General features: G+C 37.8%; 1 protein-coding gene across 5 annotated transcripts in view; it reads right to left on the bottom strand.

Annotated features, from left to right (window-relative positions):
* LOC126372217 (rho guanine nucleotide exchange factor 10) overlaps window positions 1-17,324 on the bottom strand; it is a 43,556-nt gene that overhangs the window by 13,924 nt on the left and 12,308 nt on the right. For 2 of the 5 annotated variants that reach the window (XM_050017878.1, XM_050017877.1), the window contains 3 exons: window positions 16,610-16,712; window positions 3,844-4,054; window positions 1,434-1,610 (listed from right to left, as the gene is read on the bottom strand). In XM_050017878.1, coding sequence (XP_049873835.1) covers window positions 1,434-1,610; window positions 3,844-4,054; window positions 16,610-16,712 — 491 coding nt within the window. Of the gene's footprint in view, window positions 1-1,433; window positions 1,611-2,182; window positions 2,611-2,657; window positions 2,796-2,821; window positions 2,981-3,843; window positions 4,055-16,609; window positions 16,713-17,324 lie in introns of those variants that run through there. The other 3 variants (XM_050017880.1, XM_050017879.1, XM_050017881.1) reach the window with 3 other exon arrangements.

The raw sequence follows: 17,324 nt of genomic DNA, 5'->3' as shown, positions 1-17,324 counted from the left end.
TTCTGTGCTGTTAATCGCATTAATAAGTAGCAAGTCTCCGGAGTCTCCGAGTCACCTAGTCACCGGTTCAGCCGCGAGCTAGGCAGTTTTGCAACTGTCAGCTTACGATTTAATTAAGTGTACTGTCATGTCTGTCACACCCCCGTGCTGTAATAGAAAACAAAAGTGGCAACTTGTTTGCATCCATTTGCTGGCACATTGCGTAATATGAACTGTCTGTCATGTGCTTGACTTATAATTGGTGGTTAGTCCACCATCAATCTAAACTTCCTTCCCGATCACGAATTTCTCTAGAGTCATGAGAAAATGTCAGCGTATGTTATTCAGACATCGCTAGAGGATCCGAGATGTTACGATAGCGACGCAAACCAGTTTGCGTACCGTACTACAGACTCGGGGCCGCTTGTTGACAATATGTACTTGCCTCAGCTGCTCATAATTGTGCAAACGCTAATATTTGAAAACAACGCGCGGACAATTACTGGCTATTTGCACGGGACACACCAATGTTGAAAACTTAATTAAATTCTGCTTACATTAGGAAATATTTCGTTATTATCTCGCTTCATTGCAAATGTAAACAGTATTCGCTAATTAGACCATCTACCTACCACTATAGTGTTGCTAAATCAATTGCCATTGAGGTAAATGTTGTTGCAGATTTCGTTGCTACTACGTACTGGTCAATTTAAGCTCCTTAGCAACTTGTACAATGCTATTAGTATTTTAACGAGAATAATATAATTATTGCCAACTCATGTTACTTTCGCAAATAGTATTTAACGCCGGTATACTAAACAATTATTTGGTATTTTGACGGACTGTCGAGTGTTAGTGTATTTCAACATTTTACTTATAACAAATGACTAATTAATAGAGAATGTCAGGTGTTTTCTATGTGTTTATAAATAATATATTACTTGGTATTGTGTTTAAAACAATGTATTTTACTATGAGTCTTTTAGAAAAAAATATATAATATATATAATAATATAATAAAATATATTTTATTTAGTATCATAATAGTATCATAAGGAAGTTTAACAAGTTTTAGAAAAGTACCAGTTAGCCTGATTTAAAGTAAAGTGTGATGGATCGGTCGTTACCGGATGTAATTTACTTATCCCCGTTTACTTTGTTAACACCTAAATGACAATTGTGTGAAACGACATCTGTCAACGAAGCACAACGCGTATGGTATTCATTAGCTACATTAAAAAATGTCATAGAAATCGTACTAATATTGACAAGCGGCTGCAGCATTGCGAAGTATGTGTTCTTATGTTGTTACTGTGTGTGATGGGGTCGATTATGTGCCTTCTCCAAAGCTGCAGGGGCGACAGCATGTCGGGCGGCGATACGTCCCGCAGTATGACGCATGGTAGCGTCCCGTCACGCTGGCTGTGACGAGAGACATGGCAAATGATACTAACATTGACAAGCCGCTGCAGCGTGGCAACGTAGGAGTTCTCGCTGTGTATGATGGCGGACACGACGTGCCTTCTCCGCAGCTGCACGGGTGACAACGCGTCGGGCGGCGGGCCCAGCGCCGGCGGCGGCACGCGTCCCCCGCGCACCTCGCCGCCGCACGAGAACATGTCTTCCTCCAACTGGAATAAACAGACACTTCATAAAGCTTGTTCATAGCTGTATTGTTACAGGGAGATGTCTCTCACAAGCATTGATTTGTATTATGTTACTATTTGGTCATACAAACATAATCTTTCGGCCGGTTTTTACGACTTGCTCAGGAAGGCAAGCAGCTGAACGCGTTCTATGTTTTTAATATGAATAAATTAGTCACAATTAATAAAGCATAATTATAAAGAATCAAATCGTAAACATCGTGACGCACGAGACGTATCCTTCCTCCTACAGAATATGCAGGGATGCTTCAGTATATCGGTATGACCACTTAGCGCTAATATTCCAAACGAGGTATATTAAAGAACTAGAAGCGACTTTGTACTAATGTACAACTTCACGCTTGTTTGTATGACAACTTAACGAAGATTGTTGCAGTTTTATAACCTAAAAACGGTTAGTGTTTAGTTAAATTTTAAGTTTAGGACTGCGAACTTATGGGCACAGTCTAAGCAAACCAAGAAGAAGATAATGCCAACGTGACAAAGGTGTAAATGACGCCGTAGCCATCGCACCTGCGAATCCGAGTAGTACTTACGACATCATTTACATCCTTATGTCAATGCTGACACAAAGATGTCATCGACCGGCTTAAACCGATGCCATATCCATTAGTTTCGAAACACCTTTAGGTGTTGCTCACGTCTGAACCTGACACCACATTAATAACATTGCCCACATTTTCGCACATCACTTCAAACATTTTCACGCGCGTTTCCTTGTTGGTGTATGGATGACGCGATTTCCAAGCAAGGTCGTTGCAAATTGCACGTATTTACAGCTTTAGAATGTTAATTTTGTTCGTGAGAGAAACTTCTGTTTTATGAGAGGTTTTTGTCTCGTTCGACTCATCTGCATCGACTACGTTCTCCAAGGTTTCTCGAGAGTAACGCTTTACAAGATGCGTCAGTGAGTCAGTGAAAACAGGCCATCTGGGCACTGTCTTACTTTATTAGTTCCGTAATATAAATACGTAAACGCCAAAAGTAACGCCCGCAGTCCAATCGACTTACTCGTTTGTCAAACTCTGCCAGAGTATAGTCATCCTTATCATGTAGAAGCTTTACACAGAACATTTTTATAATATCGAGTAAAAAGGTTACATCAACTTTTGACGTTTACGAATCACACGTTATTCACGTAGTCACACTAAAAATACACTGAAGTAAGACATTACTATCGTGGACATGACTCCATTATGGTAGCGCACTGGATACCACTCGCACATCATTATATCACATGTTTTTTATAGATTATTTGTTTAGCAACTTGACGCGCCGGCCGGCGAGGCCTCGGCAAGCGACTCTACAGTCTACGACCAACTCGTTTACTGCGGTTTGTTGTTCAATGACTGCTCAATGGCCCGATGATGATTCATCTAATATAATTGTGATTCATAAATGCTGGTCTTTAATATGTTGTATATTTCCTGCACTGTACTTACATTTATGTCGGCCAATGAAAGAGGTCTTTTAATTCCAGAAATTGTCATCGCCGGGAGTCAATGACCACGTTGTTTATGACTGTACGTTGTTTGTGCTCCATTCATATTGTTCCGAATAAAACTTGAATGAAGTTGTATTTCTAGTTCCCAGTTTATAGACCTTAATACGCATTTTTACATAATTTAACTGTATTAATAGATTATTAAAGCGATGTATTACGTTATGTCACAGCAAATCACACGAACTAATCAGATATTCACATAACATTATTCAATACAAAATGAATTTCTTTAAAGTTTTAACATAATATAATGTGATACACAGAAAAATCCGAAAATATCAATTTTCTAGTAAGTCACTGTTAAGTTATCATTTTGACGGACATTGATACTTGGGCATTGGCTGTTTTGGTTTATTGTCTCATCTGTTAGTGTCGATGATTTCAACGTTATCATTTGGAACATCCTCTGTGATTTAGGAAGATCTTTAAATATATTTTAAATTAAGGAGAGGAGTCCTGTGACTTGTCACACTCAATCAAAGGGCTATCTATTTATATGTAGAATGTATATAAACATAAAAAAATACTAGTTAAGTAAGGCTAAGTAAGTGCTACCAACCTTAGGCATGTAATACTGGTGCGTGGAGATCCTGCGCACGCATAACCAGGGCGCGAGTCGTTCTTCTTCCTCGTCTACGGGACGTAGCGCGGGGTTGCTGAGTATCTAAATTAGGTTCAGTAAAAGCTACCAACCTCAGGCAATTTGGGCATCTTATCAGCCTCATGGGAGTGCATGTCATACTGGTGTGCGGAGCCCCGCCGCACGCTGAACCAGCGCGCGAGTCGTCCCCCGCCCTCGTCGTCGGGGGGAGGTGCAGGGGGTGCGGGATTGGCGCCGCCGCTGCGCCAGCGCTCGCATAGTTCCCGAGCGCGGCTCAGCGTGTTGCGCAACTGACCGCTCGTCCTTTAACAATAAAACAAACATAGTGAAAATTCTCGTCACATACATATAAACTTCATTCTTGCAAGTAAATGAGATGGGCAAGCGTTACCAATAAAGATCTAAGTTCTTGAAATGTTTCCGCAGACGTCAGATCGAAGAGGAAAGAAAAGACCTGGAAAGTAGACCCCATCACCAAGTGGGAATAATGCAAAGGAGAGACAGAGATTCATGTAATAAAATTAAAACAAATGTATTTATTTGAAACGAAATTATGGCGAGTGTTCAAAACATATACACTCTTTACGGCAGAGCCAGAAGTCAAAATAATTTTAATGCAGGATCATCACAACAAAAGAACATTTTGAATTTAAATATCCTATGCTTATATTCTATAATCTTTGCCATGGTTTCGGAATGTGTTATGGTTAGGAAGAAATGGCGCAACATAATAGTGTTTAAGTTGGTGACTGTACTGTGTAATGTAATGAGTAATGGGCAATAATTAATGCAATGTCCAGGTGCAGGAATGAGTCTCACTAAAAAGTGAGCCCTGCCTCTACTTTCTGTTGAATGAGGACTCCTTCGCCGAGTGCCTGCGTGCCAGTACACAGAGAACTGGCCACCAGCGCGAGTCAAGTTGTCAAGTTTGAATATAGAAGACTGATAGCTGTATGCGCAGTAAAACCGTGATGCTCCTTAAGCGTAAATAAGCTACAGTGCAAGATTTTCTACGTACTTATTAACAAGACTATTCAGAAAAGCTGCTGTTTAGATAAGCACTAAACCAGGCCTCAACTGCGCAAGTATCGGTAGAGCCAATAAGCTTTCCTTGCCTCTCCTATATACGAAAAGATACAAAAGGATTTCGCAAGGTGCTAACTAGAAGCCAAACCATAGCATAATAATAAAATCACGACAAAAGATCGTATCTTTTAAACGAAGCATATCAGACGTCTCGCTGAATAGTTTTAATTAAACCCAGTCACAAAATATTTTTTGCCCATACAAAGTCATTATTCTGCGACTATTTAAAAAATGTGGAATCATCCTTATTAATTAAGAGCTTACGGGCAAAAATGAGCTATCGCAATACTATATTGAACCAAGACAAAGCATAACACGGAGCGAAATTAGCACTATACGTAATATTGCTCGTTGCTTGCCATTTTCAAGTAAAATGTCAAGTGTTATTGTTAAAAATAAAACTTTCCATTATTGTGGTTTTCGTTGCTAATGTCCTCTGATAAATGTGGTTTTTACCGCTTCAGGGAACATGCCATAGTCGGTCCCCGCTTATAGGTAGTCCATGAACCATGACGCATATTAAAATGCGCATGTAATTGAACAAATGCGTACGCATTATTCATTCATTTAGGTATAAAAACTGAATGCGTACTACTGCAGGGGAAATGCCTGTTTTAGAGATAGAATGTTGTCGGCAAAAATTAAAAGTGAACCGTATTGCTGCGCTTCGAAAGGTTTAAGCTATAAGGAGGTTGTAAACTGTCGGTCCCCGCTGTCATTGACAAATAATATTACGAGGACATTTCACACGATAAGTAGTCATAAGCCAAGCCTTGACCTCTGACAATTGGGTAGGCTTCTAATCTAACCACTACTCGCACCTGAGTAGCGTGGTGTAAGTCTATATTATTAACCCCGCAAGGCCTGCATTCTGTAGTGAAATGTTATGTTCCTCAATAATACAAGTTTTACGATCATCTTATTAGCACAACTACGTAGATCAAACTTATTAGAGTAATAATATTGCAATTTAGCGTAATTAATATGTGTTACTTCTAATTATAGGCAGATCACAAGTATGGAGTTATCGCAGGATATGACCAATTAAGTCAATACGGAAGAGGTAACGATGGAGCCACAATAATTGGTGAAACTTGAAATAGAAACCAGCGTCGTCAGATGACTTTCAGACAATTTATTTTAATAGGTACAGATTACGTCATAGGCTGGGACTGGAAGCAGGCTATTACTGGGCTAAGTTGACCATTGCATTAATCCTTTCTACGATTATACTTTGCCCTATGCATATTTAATATTACGGCTTTAATATTACCAGAAAATTACCCTAGGTACTGGATAATTCATGTTCAGAATGGCTATACAATCAAAAATATATGACCAAATCACACTAATTAATTATTGATACATACTTGAAGCCACTTTTGGATTGTGTGTCTTAATATTTACGAATAATAGAGTGGCATATCGCCGATCCATTTAGTCAACTTCTGTGATATTCGCGGGAGAACAACCAGCATGAACAGTCCCAATCATAACATATCAAAATTATTATTGGGTAAGATATGATTAAGATCATATCAATAAATAACGTTTCTTAGCTGTCCCTTCAGATGTGACTTGATGATATCAGTACTAATTCATATAACAATCGATCAATAATAATAAAACGACAATAGACCAATTAACTTGACAAAACACTAAACAAAGAATCTGTCGAAGGTTGACACAAACAATGTAGCAGGCATTCAACAGGCATATAAGCTAGGGCTGCCAGCAAGTGTCGTAAGATTGACAGTGAAGGTCTGAGTTTTTTGGAAAATCTCAAAAAATAAAAACAGTAAAGTTTTCTAGTTACAAAAACAAATACAAAATATTATATGCTGTAGTTAGTGTTTGCCACTTTTTGCGTCTCAGCTCATCCCCGTAAGAATTGCAGTTATCAATTTATTTATGTATGTATTGTGTTCTAACCATGACATCACTTGGATATATTTATCATAGTAACATATAAATCTCTACATTACATATAAATCTTTAAGATCTTTACTATGTAGTTGCTAGGTACCTACAGTGAACAGTCACGTTACTTTTAACAATTCTTACAACTCTTACCTACGTGTATAGCGGTTTTATAATGCTCGGGCATTATATGTGACTTTATTACAAGAGTTTATTAAAGTAATAAATCAGACATTACGTTCGTGTGGCTAGCCTGTAATTACCTTATTCGTGTAATAGCATAACTAGGGTATAACCTGTATTAGCTTTTAGAAGCGAGCCCTTGAAGTTCTGCATGTTAGACAGCCCTGAGATAAATAAACTATTGTGTATTATTACATGTTTTATGTATGAGTCGGCTGGCGAATACATTAGGCTATATTTGGTAATGTGATGAAAGATACAATATTGTCTTTGCGGTTGCCTCATTGCAAAGCAATCAGTGTAATTTTGTTTTTTGCGGCAACGACAAAACAAAAGAAGTGTAAAAATCATGGATGGACGAAAAGTGGTAAACCGTACGCGACTGCGGTATTAAAACTTAAATAATAATGTATAAAAATGTTTTGATAAATAATTTAGATAGATTTGATTTCTGTCAGTACTATTCAGAGTTGGACAGGACACCTAGGACGGCTTTGAAATAGACTACTATGGGCGTTCGAGAGTACTGCGGGGCGGAAGGGGTGAGGGAAACCACTGTCCTATTTTTCACTAAAAAGTAGCATGGAGAATGCTACACCAACAACAGCATGGCTTAAGAGCCATAATTTAAGAATTAGTGATGATGAATTTACTATATTGTTACCGATAAATACATAATTCAATAACGATTCTGTTAACAATTAATATAATTTAGTTCACGAAGTGTGTTTTATATTTCCAAATATCATCGGTTACGGTGCTTGCGGGAATTATGTCTTGGTTACACTGTTTTGCTATAACTTTGTTATTGCTGAGAAGTAGGACAATCACAGGCGATTTGTGGGGCTTGAGTATTGCTTGTAATACCATTACCCGCAACTGCACAACATAGGGATGGTTGTAATAGTATTACAAGCAATATGAATGCACAAGTACTAGGTAGGAATATTTAAATAGCAATGGTTGCACTCATAATGTGATTGAATGATTTATCTTAATGTTCACGACGGAATTGCCCACGCCTCAAGTCTTAAATGGCGATAACATTTTATACTGCTTTAGTATCAAAAATACGGGTAAACATTTTGTTTTCAACATTTGAATAGGCAAAATTATTACTAACAAGAAGCATTTAAGAGTCGCTTTGACCTGTTTAGTATCTATAGACAGGCCATAACATTGGCGAACTTATCATAAGTTGCTAAATTGACTTGAGTTGTGACATTTGGCGTATCTTCGCATTATGGCAGCTGTGGTCAACCTTATAAGGTGCGAATACGAAGTCGCACCTAGTGAGACAATCTGATTTGCTCATTGCATCTGTTTGAAACGCAACTCTGAATAGTTGTGAAATCTGCTTATCGTAATGATTTATGCTTAGTAGTTAGCCAAGTACATGCATACATTCAAAAGTATAAGGTGACGTTATACAGTTTGGAAAACTGTCTGAGAACTATCTTTTGTTCACTCAATAATAATACATACAACATTATTCTAAGTTCTTTTACTTATGCTCAACCGCGACGCTGCGCGAAGAGGAATTGGTAAGCCTGTTGAAATATTAACTATTTTATACCAATAGCCTACCACGTTACCTACTACGTTGGTCTAACAGAAAGCTTGGTGAGGTGTTGGTACTTAATTCATCTTGCAATGTAAGTGCCTCTGACTACCCCATTTGGGATATAGTCGTGAGCTTATGTTCTATTATACCAATAATGATTCTTTAGCCGTACTATAAAATATTATAGGTCGTTGACATTTCGCAAACCGAACATAGCTTTTAAAGAAGTCCGCTATAGAGTAATTTTGCGCCAGTACTATTGATAGAACAACCCTGTTGTTATTAGCAACCGAATCATTATGCTTGTGCTTATGGTTTCTAGATTGTTACTGCGGCAATCTATACAGTATAAAAACATATTTGATACGTAATAGCACAGATGGAATAATAAAAAAAAAACTGGCTATGGTAATAGATTAATTGTACAAGGCGAATAAGCACGTAAGTACTGTCCACCTCGCTATAGTGGTTAAAGGGAAGCAGTTTTATAGCTTAAGTGAGTTTTTCAGTTTATAAATAGGTTTTTTTTTTCTTTTCTTATATAGATAAGTATTTTTGTAATATTTTTCAGTACTTTATGTAAGTAGTTATTATTGTATGTCACAACATGAGTAAATGTGCTGAGCGCTATAAGGTTTACTTCCATCGATATACTTACCACATTTATGACAATAAATTTTCATTTCATTTCAATTAATTATACAAACCACAATACAGTACTATTCCGCAAACGTTGCGTGGAAGGAATTTGTACCTTGGCAATTAGGTCGCCTTTGTTTAGTTTGTATTCCTACGTATATTGTATGTTCCTTCTGTGCAACTAATTATTGTGTACATATTCTATTATAAGTACTGAAAACAATAAAATAGGAATATCAGATAATATTATTCACGTCCCCATAGGTATATAATATAGGTAAGTAATCAGATTCATATTCCGTTCCTTTCTCATACAGCTGACGTGGCACCGGCGAACAGGACAATACCAAATATAAAATTAATATTCATTAAGGAAACACACGCGGTAGGTGTGTGAACATACGGTGTCACACAGACGACGCACTGTCTGCGGGCTTGTGTTATCTAACTAGGGTTATCATTAAGGCTGAATGCAATTATAAAGGTGTGGCGGAGGGATTTTAGTTCTTAAAAAAATGGTATGAGTATAATAATAGAGCCCGCGCCACGAAAACTCGCGGCCGCGGCGGTGGCGTCACACTATTTGCATTATACGTATATATTTATATATATTTTAATTATTAATACTGAAAATCTCGAATTTATAGCTTAAACACTAAGAAGCACTGCTAAACCCAACACGAGTTTGTCTCAACGCAAAGTATAATGTAAACATCAGTTAGCACTTATATACATGATACTGTTACTTGTCAATTAGTTCCATTAAAATCCACGGGGCTTCTTCGTGGCGCGTAATCTAGCTGTACGTCGAGGGTCATGACGTCATCAACCAGCTTAGGTACATTCATCACCAGCCCATTAACGTCCCCACTGCTGGGGCACGGGCCTTCCCTATGGAAGGATAGGGAGATCGGGCCTTATACCACCACGCGGGCCCAGTGCGGATTGGTGGTTATTAACGACTGCTAATGCAGCCGGGACCAACGGCTTAACGTGCCTTCCGAAGCACGGAGGAGCTCGAGATGAGAACTTTTTTTTTTTTTGTGGTCACCCATCCTATGACCGGCCTCTGCGAAAGTTGCTTTACTTCAACAATCGCAAACCGAGCGCGTTTACCGCTGCGCCACCGAGCTCCTCTTAGGTACATTATAATTCTGGAAAAATGAATCGTCTTCTAGCCTTTCGTACATTATTTCTACCATATATCGTTTCCGCGAGAGAAGTATGTCAGGATTGAAGCAAATGAAATTAGTTTCTGCTTAGCTTAGTCCGGCGGGAAATAGGCCTGTATGTATGTATGTATCATTGTTATATTCAATATTTTTTAACATTGTTAAGCTATCTTGCCAGTGGTGGACCGAAACTTATGATCTTCCGTCTCATGTCTATCAATCTGTTACGGCCTGATAAATCGATGAGGCTCGGAGGGGTTAAAATGGCCACATCGAAGCAATTCATCTAAGAAAGCAATTTTGCAATTTGACATTTGCGCATATAAACGTAGGTGCGCAATGCAAACAAATGTCAAATAGTAATATTGCTTTCTTAGATGAATTGCTTCGATGTGGCCGTTTTAACCCCCCTTGTGCGTAATAATCAAGGGAAACTACTTGATATTAGCCCAACAAGCACTTAAAACGTGACTCTATTTATGTACTTAATGACAATGTGTGGTAAAATCCTAAGTTATATTTCAGAAACTTCATAATTCTATAAACGGTAACCCTATAACTGAATGCCGTAAATAACATTGCTATGAGGTGTTTATACTGATAAGGGCATCATTATAAAGTGCTCGCCATAGTTAAACAATGATAACAGCTTCATAAGGCTTCATAATGATTTGCTCCTAGGTATATTATAAAGAAATATTGGTATAGTTAGGAATTTAAATGTTTTCCGCGTGTCACGTAAGCAGTAGCCAAGTATTTGCTTTGTAAGATCTCTTTGTTTATATCGTGTAAAATATTCCATTATTATTAAACTTATTTTTATTCGTCCCGACATGCCTATAGAGAATGCCTTGAGCTCTTTATGTACACACACTCTTTAGTTTAATACAATATTTGAAAAAAATAAAACGCGTCGAGGTCGCAGCTGTCTTGTCAAGCAAAATATAGCTCCATGTAAACGAGGCAGAAAAATCCCGAAATACCCGAACAACTTATTGAAATATTGTTCTAAAAATTATACGCGTAAACGTTTTCGAAACCTGTATTACGCAACTACGTAAATAGATCAAACCAGCCGTGTCACTAATTGCAATACATACGCCATTTCCTTCATCCCATCATTGGCTGTGCAGCTAACAGTCACTTGACCCCAATTAGTGAAAATAAAAACTGTAGCCAATGACAAAACAATCAATGGTAATGAGTATCGCTACAAATTCGTTAGCTCTATTTCAGTTTACGTTCCCTACAAGACCTGAGGCGATTGAAAAGATATAGAATGTTCCATGTTGATATAATCATCTCGAGGACGTCGGAGAACGATTTCTACGTGCGCTGGTCGATACCAAAAGATCGAATTTCGTGTTTTCTACGGTGAAATACCTATATAGGTACGCTGGTGGACAACAAAATCGTGGCTTAGCCGAGTTGCAAAACGATTATAACAATCCACAGTCGATTGTGGTAAACATATGGGAATGGCATGTCAATCCCGTATATTTTTATCACTGTCACTGTCGGTTGTCATAACATAATAGTTTGCTAAGGCACAAGTTCTGTTGCGGTGTTTATAATAAATGGCGGCAAAAAATAATGATTCTATGCCATAAAATAATAGTTAGGTATCATTTTAAATGGGAAGGTATCCAGAGTCGTGAAATAAAAGAAAACAATATAACAAATAATCATTTGCGAGTATTTTTCCAAAAATGCTCGGTAACAAAAATTACTCCATTTTTTTGTCCACAAGTGTGTTATGCGATTAGCCTTTGTCTGCGTTTTGAAAACAAGCTCTAAATGCTTGTCTATGTTACAAAAGGAAACTTTGTGGTAAATTTTCACTGTCTAATCAAGTCCTAGTGATTTTAGCTATGCGCTGATATGCCAGTCAGTTAATTTCTCCGTGATATGAAGAGCTCATTTTATGAATATAATTATAAATCATATTATTATGTACAACGAGACTACAATTTTGTCTTAGCTACTTGTGGCTGAGACTACTCCGATTGAGCTGGGCGTGATTTTACGAATCTTTGTACTACATTTTCCAGTTACCAGTCAGTTGCGTAAAGAGATAAAACAGATAAAGCCATGTGTTTATTGACAATGAAAACATGCGATTTATATGCGGCGAGGCGAACTCGACAATAGGGGCCGGAATAATTACCCGGTGGAAGACTAGTGTTGCGAAGACTCGACGAATCACGCGTGGATAAAATATATCCTTGTCTGACATTGTTTTACTTCAGCTACTGTTGGTTATTTTTTCATCTAAGTAGTTATCCACACATGTTTCGTCTAGTCTTCGCCAACTTGGTGACCTGTAGTTGGTTATTTGTGGAAAAGTGTGTTATTGTTGGTTTATCCTTCGCGGGTTGGAAGGTCAGAAAGGCAGTCGCTTCTGAAAAACCGGACCTGTCAAATCTTCAGGTTAGGTAAGCGGACCCTGTGAAAAACGGGATAATGCTAGGGAAATGATGTGGACTTAAATATTGTCCACATGAAATTTAAGTACTTCATGGTCACCAACGTCATCATAACAGCTTTTGCTCCATACCTCTTCGTGTGCCTATCTAACAGATGATACCGATCTGGTCTATAAATAAACATGCGGATAGACGGACGCATAACAAAGTGATCATATAAAGAATTTGATTTTCATTTACGGTTCGAAACCCTAAAAAGATCACCCGAAAGACTACAGAAAGACCAGTCCTATTGATATCAGAACAGCGACAACACTACTCATGTGCTTATTTACTGTGAAATATTTATCATTATCAGTGAATGCAAATTGGTGTCATCGGGCCTTGACATTCTTTTTCAAGCATTATCTGCCTGCAATGTCACAAGTTACTTCGCCTGTTTGACTGAAGATGGCCTTGTCCAAAGATAAACCAAAAAATAATATTAATTCAAGCGTATTTTGCAGGTTACTGAAATAATAATTTTGATTATTGATATAAGACCACTGGTTCATAAAATACAAATTTTATAGACATACATGCTACAGGTTATGATTTAAAAATAATAATAATTGATATTAAAAACCTACAAATCGATAAAATAATAATGTTTAATTATTGATATACCGTTCTATATCCATCTGTTTCGATTATTGATACATAACTTTATTACTTACGCATCCGCAGAACATAAATTCGATTTACCTTTACCGTTATTATAAGTTTTGACTATAACAGTGACGATAATTTTATTAACGTTTTTCGTGTTAATATGACGAAATATAATATTTACTTTTGTAAAGTGTATGATTGGAATATTGAACAAGCAATACCAAGGTTCTAGCTAATCACTATACAATTATGTTACAATAACTTATTATATCTTGGTAGCCCTAATAGTAAACTGAGTTTCGGGAGGAAGGCCGCTGTACTTCTACCTATAGAAAAATATGAACGACCTATTAGTAGAGGGTAGTGTATTGTGTTACCAATGTAAAATTTGTATACAAGAATAATGGTACCAAGAAGTGACGTAAACGAAATGAGACGTGCTTTCTCATGCGCTCGTGTTTCGCTCGAGGCAGTGCCCTCCGCTGGCCTCGGCTCCAGCACAGGAAATTCGTGTTAATTGCCTCTACACCCGCTAATTGTTTGGCGGGACAGGACCACCGCAGGAAGTCGCGTATGACCACTGGCATTTCGCTTTAAATTCTAATCTCTCGCGTGCTACGATTCCGCGAAAAGATCGACGCAAATGTGTTGACAGTTTGCGCTTTTATGCGTCATCAAAGTTCTGCATACAGCTGAGTTTTTGTCGATTTACAGAAGACTTATAGTCAATGATGATCACAACGTAATTGTTTAATCGTCATTCATACTTAATATATTTTTAACAAAAAAACAATAGTAAAAATGTTTTGTGTTCTGGTAAACAATACGTTAATAAAATTACGATTATTTTACAATAAATGTTTACCGCTCTTGAATTGAACTATAGATGAACTTGTCTTTGTGAACCAAGAGCGACTTTTTGCATCGTCTATTGTCGGTTTTATCGTATTACGGAAAACTACATAACAGTTACATCGGCATTCAATTCAAGGCTGAACAGTTCGTCATAACCTTCTTACGGAGTGCCTTCATTTCGAAGGCCTGTCTTTCGATAAGAATCTGATTTAGTTACTAATGGAAATACATTGTCAAGTAAAACGATTAATATGATAACATGATTCTTAAAGTACAAGCTATCTTGTATACAGATTCGATCATTAGTAGAGTCTAAACGCGTCGCTTTTGTATAACGTACGTGTTTAAACGCGTAATTGCTGATGTTTAGTAGAAAATGTGTCCCGTTTTAGTCTCCCCCTCTAAAACAGGGAATTGGTCTAATTTCGGAATGGCTATCAATCATAGTTAGCTCTGTCGTACATTGGACTTCCTTCGTTTAGAGCTGTATTAACGTGCGGTTTAAGAGTATCAATTGAGACTGCACTTTATATAATGGCGGTTATGCACTTTACAATACATTGTTTATTATTATGATCTGATCGCTGCACTTGCATCATAGTTGGAACTAAAGTAAGCTATTGAAGGATGCTCGGCGCTGTAATAAAGTGATCTTAGGGAGAAATACAGCAGCCAATTAATTGGTTATTGTTGGTATGCAATAAATTAATCTTGAAGCTATAAATATACGCTTTACGTTATGTAAGTACCTATATTCAAAGTGAACATAGGCAGTGACTGAATACATAGCAGGTAATATATTGGAAGGGAAAGTAGATTTCCACACTACTTTATTTTCAAATCCTGAATGATAATATCTTGTAATAATTATATTATTTTGTCGCAAAATCGACGTAACTGCTCTAAAATATGATACATCACAGAAAACTAAAGCGTAGAGTAAAATCCGACAAGACACCTCTCATGTTGGTGTTTACGCATCTAAAATTGTCGTGCCATATTTAGGCACAAAGCGACGATGATTGGCTGTCTTGGCATTGGTTGTTATTTTCATCCGCGTCAACACTAAACAAAGCTGATTTGAAACCTAACCAAAACAATCTAGCGATAGAAATCGATCATTTTCCTACGAGATATCAAAACAAGTTTTATAAATCCTACGTATTCAATTTCTACCGCAAATAGAAGGACGTACATTGACCAAATTGGGGTTGTCCTTAGAAAAGGTTTAAGCAGAACGATCTACTCCGTATTGGCGTGTTTGTGTAGTAAGCAATAAAGAATGTGGAGGAAGCAAGAGAACTGTCAGGAATCGAAGCAAATGGAATTCCATAGTCTCTGCTTACCCCGGTGGGAAATAGGCGTGAGTTTATGAATGGCTATCTCATGGCACGAAGTAAATGAAATTTAGGTATATTACTGGATGGACCTTGTGACATAAGATGATTTATTTCTTTCCCTTTTTCCTTTCCACCAAAAACCCGAGTGTATCTTATCTATTAGTATTCTTATTCATGGCTGAGACGACTTATTTTTTAGAGCATATACTTATTCGTATATTCGGATGATTGATATACTCGTAAAGCACGACTATAACACAACTTGTTACGATTAGGTAGCAATGAATGGCTCCAATACCGTCTAGGCGTCTACGTTATTCTTTTAATTCATAGTACTTATTGTTCTTATATTAAACAATACATTCTTTGCCGTTGTATTTAGTTTAATTGACGTCTTGAATCGTCTTTAATCTATTTTGGATGCAGTAAAGCTATGAAATAGGTTAAAGTTTATGTACGGGATAAAATGTACACGAAAATTAGTCTAGCTACTGCACACTATGACGAGTGATCGACAGACAAAGGGGTCTTCTCAAAGACCTCGTTGACGAAACATTAGTATCTAAAGTAGTGAAATTGGTTTGAGAGCTATTTAAGACTAATTTTAAGTTTGGTTCATGTATTATTGAACTTAAATAAAACTATACAGGCGAGGTGAGTCTCATTTATACTTTCCTACCATGATAGCATCTGATCAAGAACGTTATAATCGATTTCTTGGTTCATAGTATAGTATGTGTCTTGGAGTAGTGTTGCTAGGCTCAAAAATGGGGCCGCCTTACAAACTAACTTTTGTTAGTGACACATCGGGAGAATCTGTTCCAGGTGCTTTTAGGGGTTATACCTCATGATCGGGCCGTCTAATCACTGTGCTATTAAGCATAGGGTTAGCAGGGCCACGATTTCATACTCACACCCGATGCTTGGAGCTCATGGATCAGGTAGTGTAATAACGCTTTTTGCTTGGTCTTAAGACATCTGGTAATATAACTTGTGAAGGCTGAGACGGGGCAGGTACAGACCTGGAATCCAGGGTGGAGTTGAGACGCTGCGAGCGCCGGAGAGGTGCGTTGCGCACCGCGCTCACCGGCTCCTCCCAGCTGCCTCCCGCCGACCGGTGCTCATCTAGAACAATAATTATAATAATTAGAATAATAATATACAATTTTATGCAAACACCTGAGCCTAAATTGGCAGCCTAATTGGAAAGCACGCTTGACTCTCATTGTGAGGTTGCAGGTGCAAATCCAGCACGGGCCTTAACCAATGATTTTCGAATTTGTCTTCGAATTCTAAATGATTATCATGTGCTCACCGGTGAAGGAATGGTTGTCTGTGATAGTTTAGCCAGAATGTATCTGATAGACAGTAGTGCAATCAGATACTGATACTGTTTATTCGGTAGATAGGCTATAAAACAGTGTTTGAAATATTTCACTTGCGCATCTTGTGCACATGCACAACACATTGGACATACTTCCCACGTAGTGATTATTTCAACTATGTTGTGTTTACATTGGCTATTACTTAACTACTTACCATGTAAACACGCCCCATTCACCCTAAACACGACCAGTTCATACGGTTCATCAGTCACAATCAATAGCCGGCCGTCAATTGAGCCATTTGTTTTATGGGGGACTGGCAAAGCGATCCCTTAGTTTAGGACGAGATACAGAATATAGCATTGTGTGTCAGAAAAAAGAGATGGACTGAAATTATAAATAATTGTTTCAG

Source organism: Pectinophora gossypiella, chromosome 13 (genome assembly GCF_024362695.1).
Source record: "Pectinophora gossypiella chromosome 13, ilPecGoss1.1, whole genome shotgun sequence".
In the NCBI taxonomy this organism is placed as follows: Eukaryota; Metazoa; Arthropoda; class Insecta; order Lepidoptera; family Gelechiidae; genus Pectinophora; species Pectinophora gossypiella.
The sequence above is the reverse complement of the archived record's forward strand: the minus strand, read 5'-3'. Positions and strand labels throughout refer to the sequence as shown.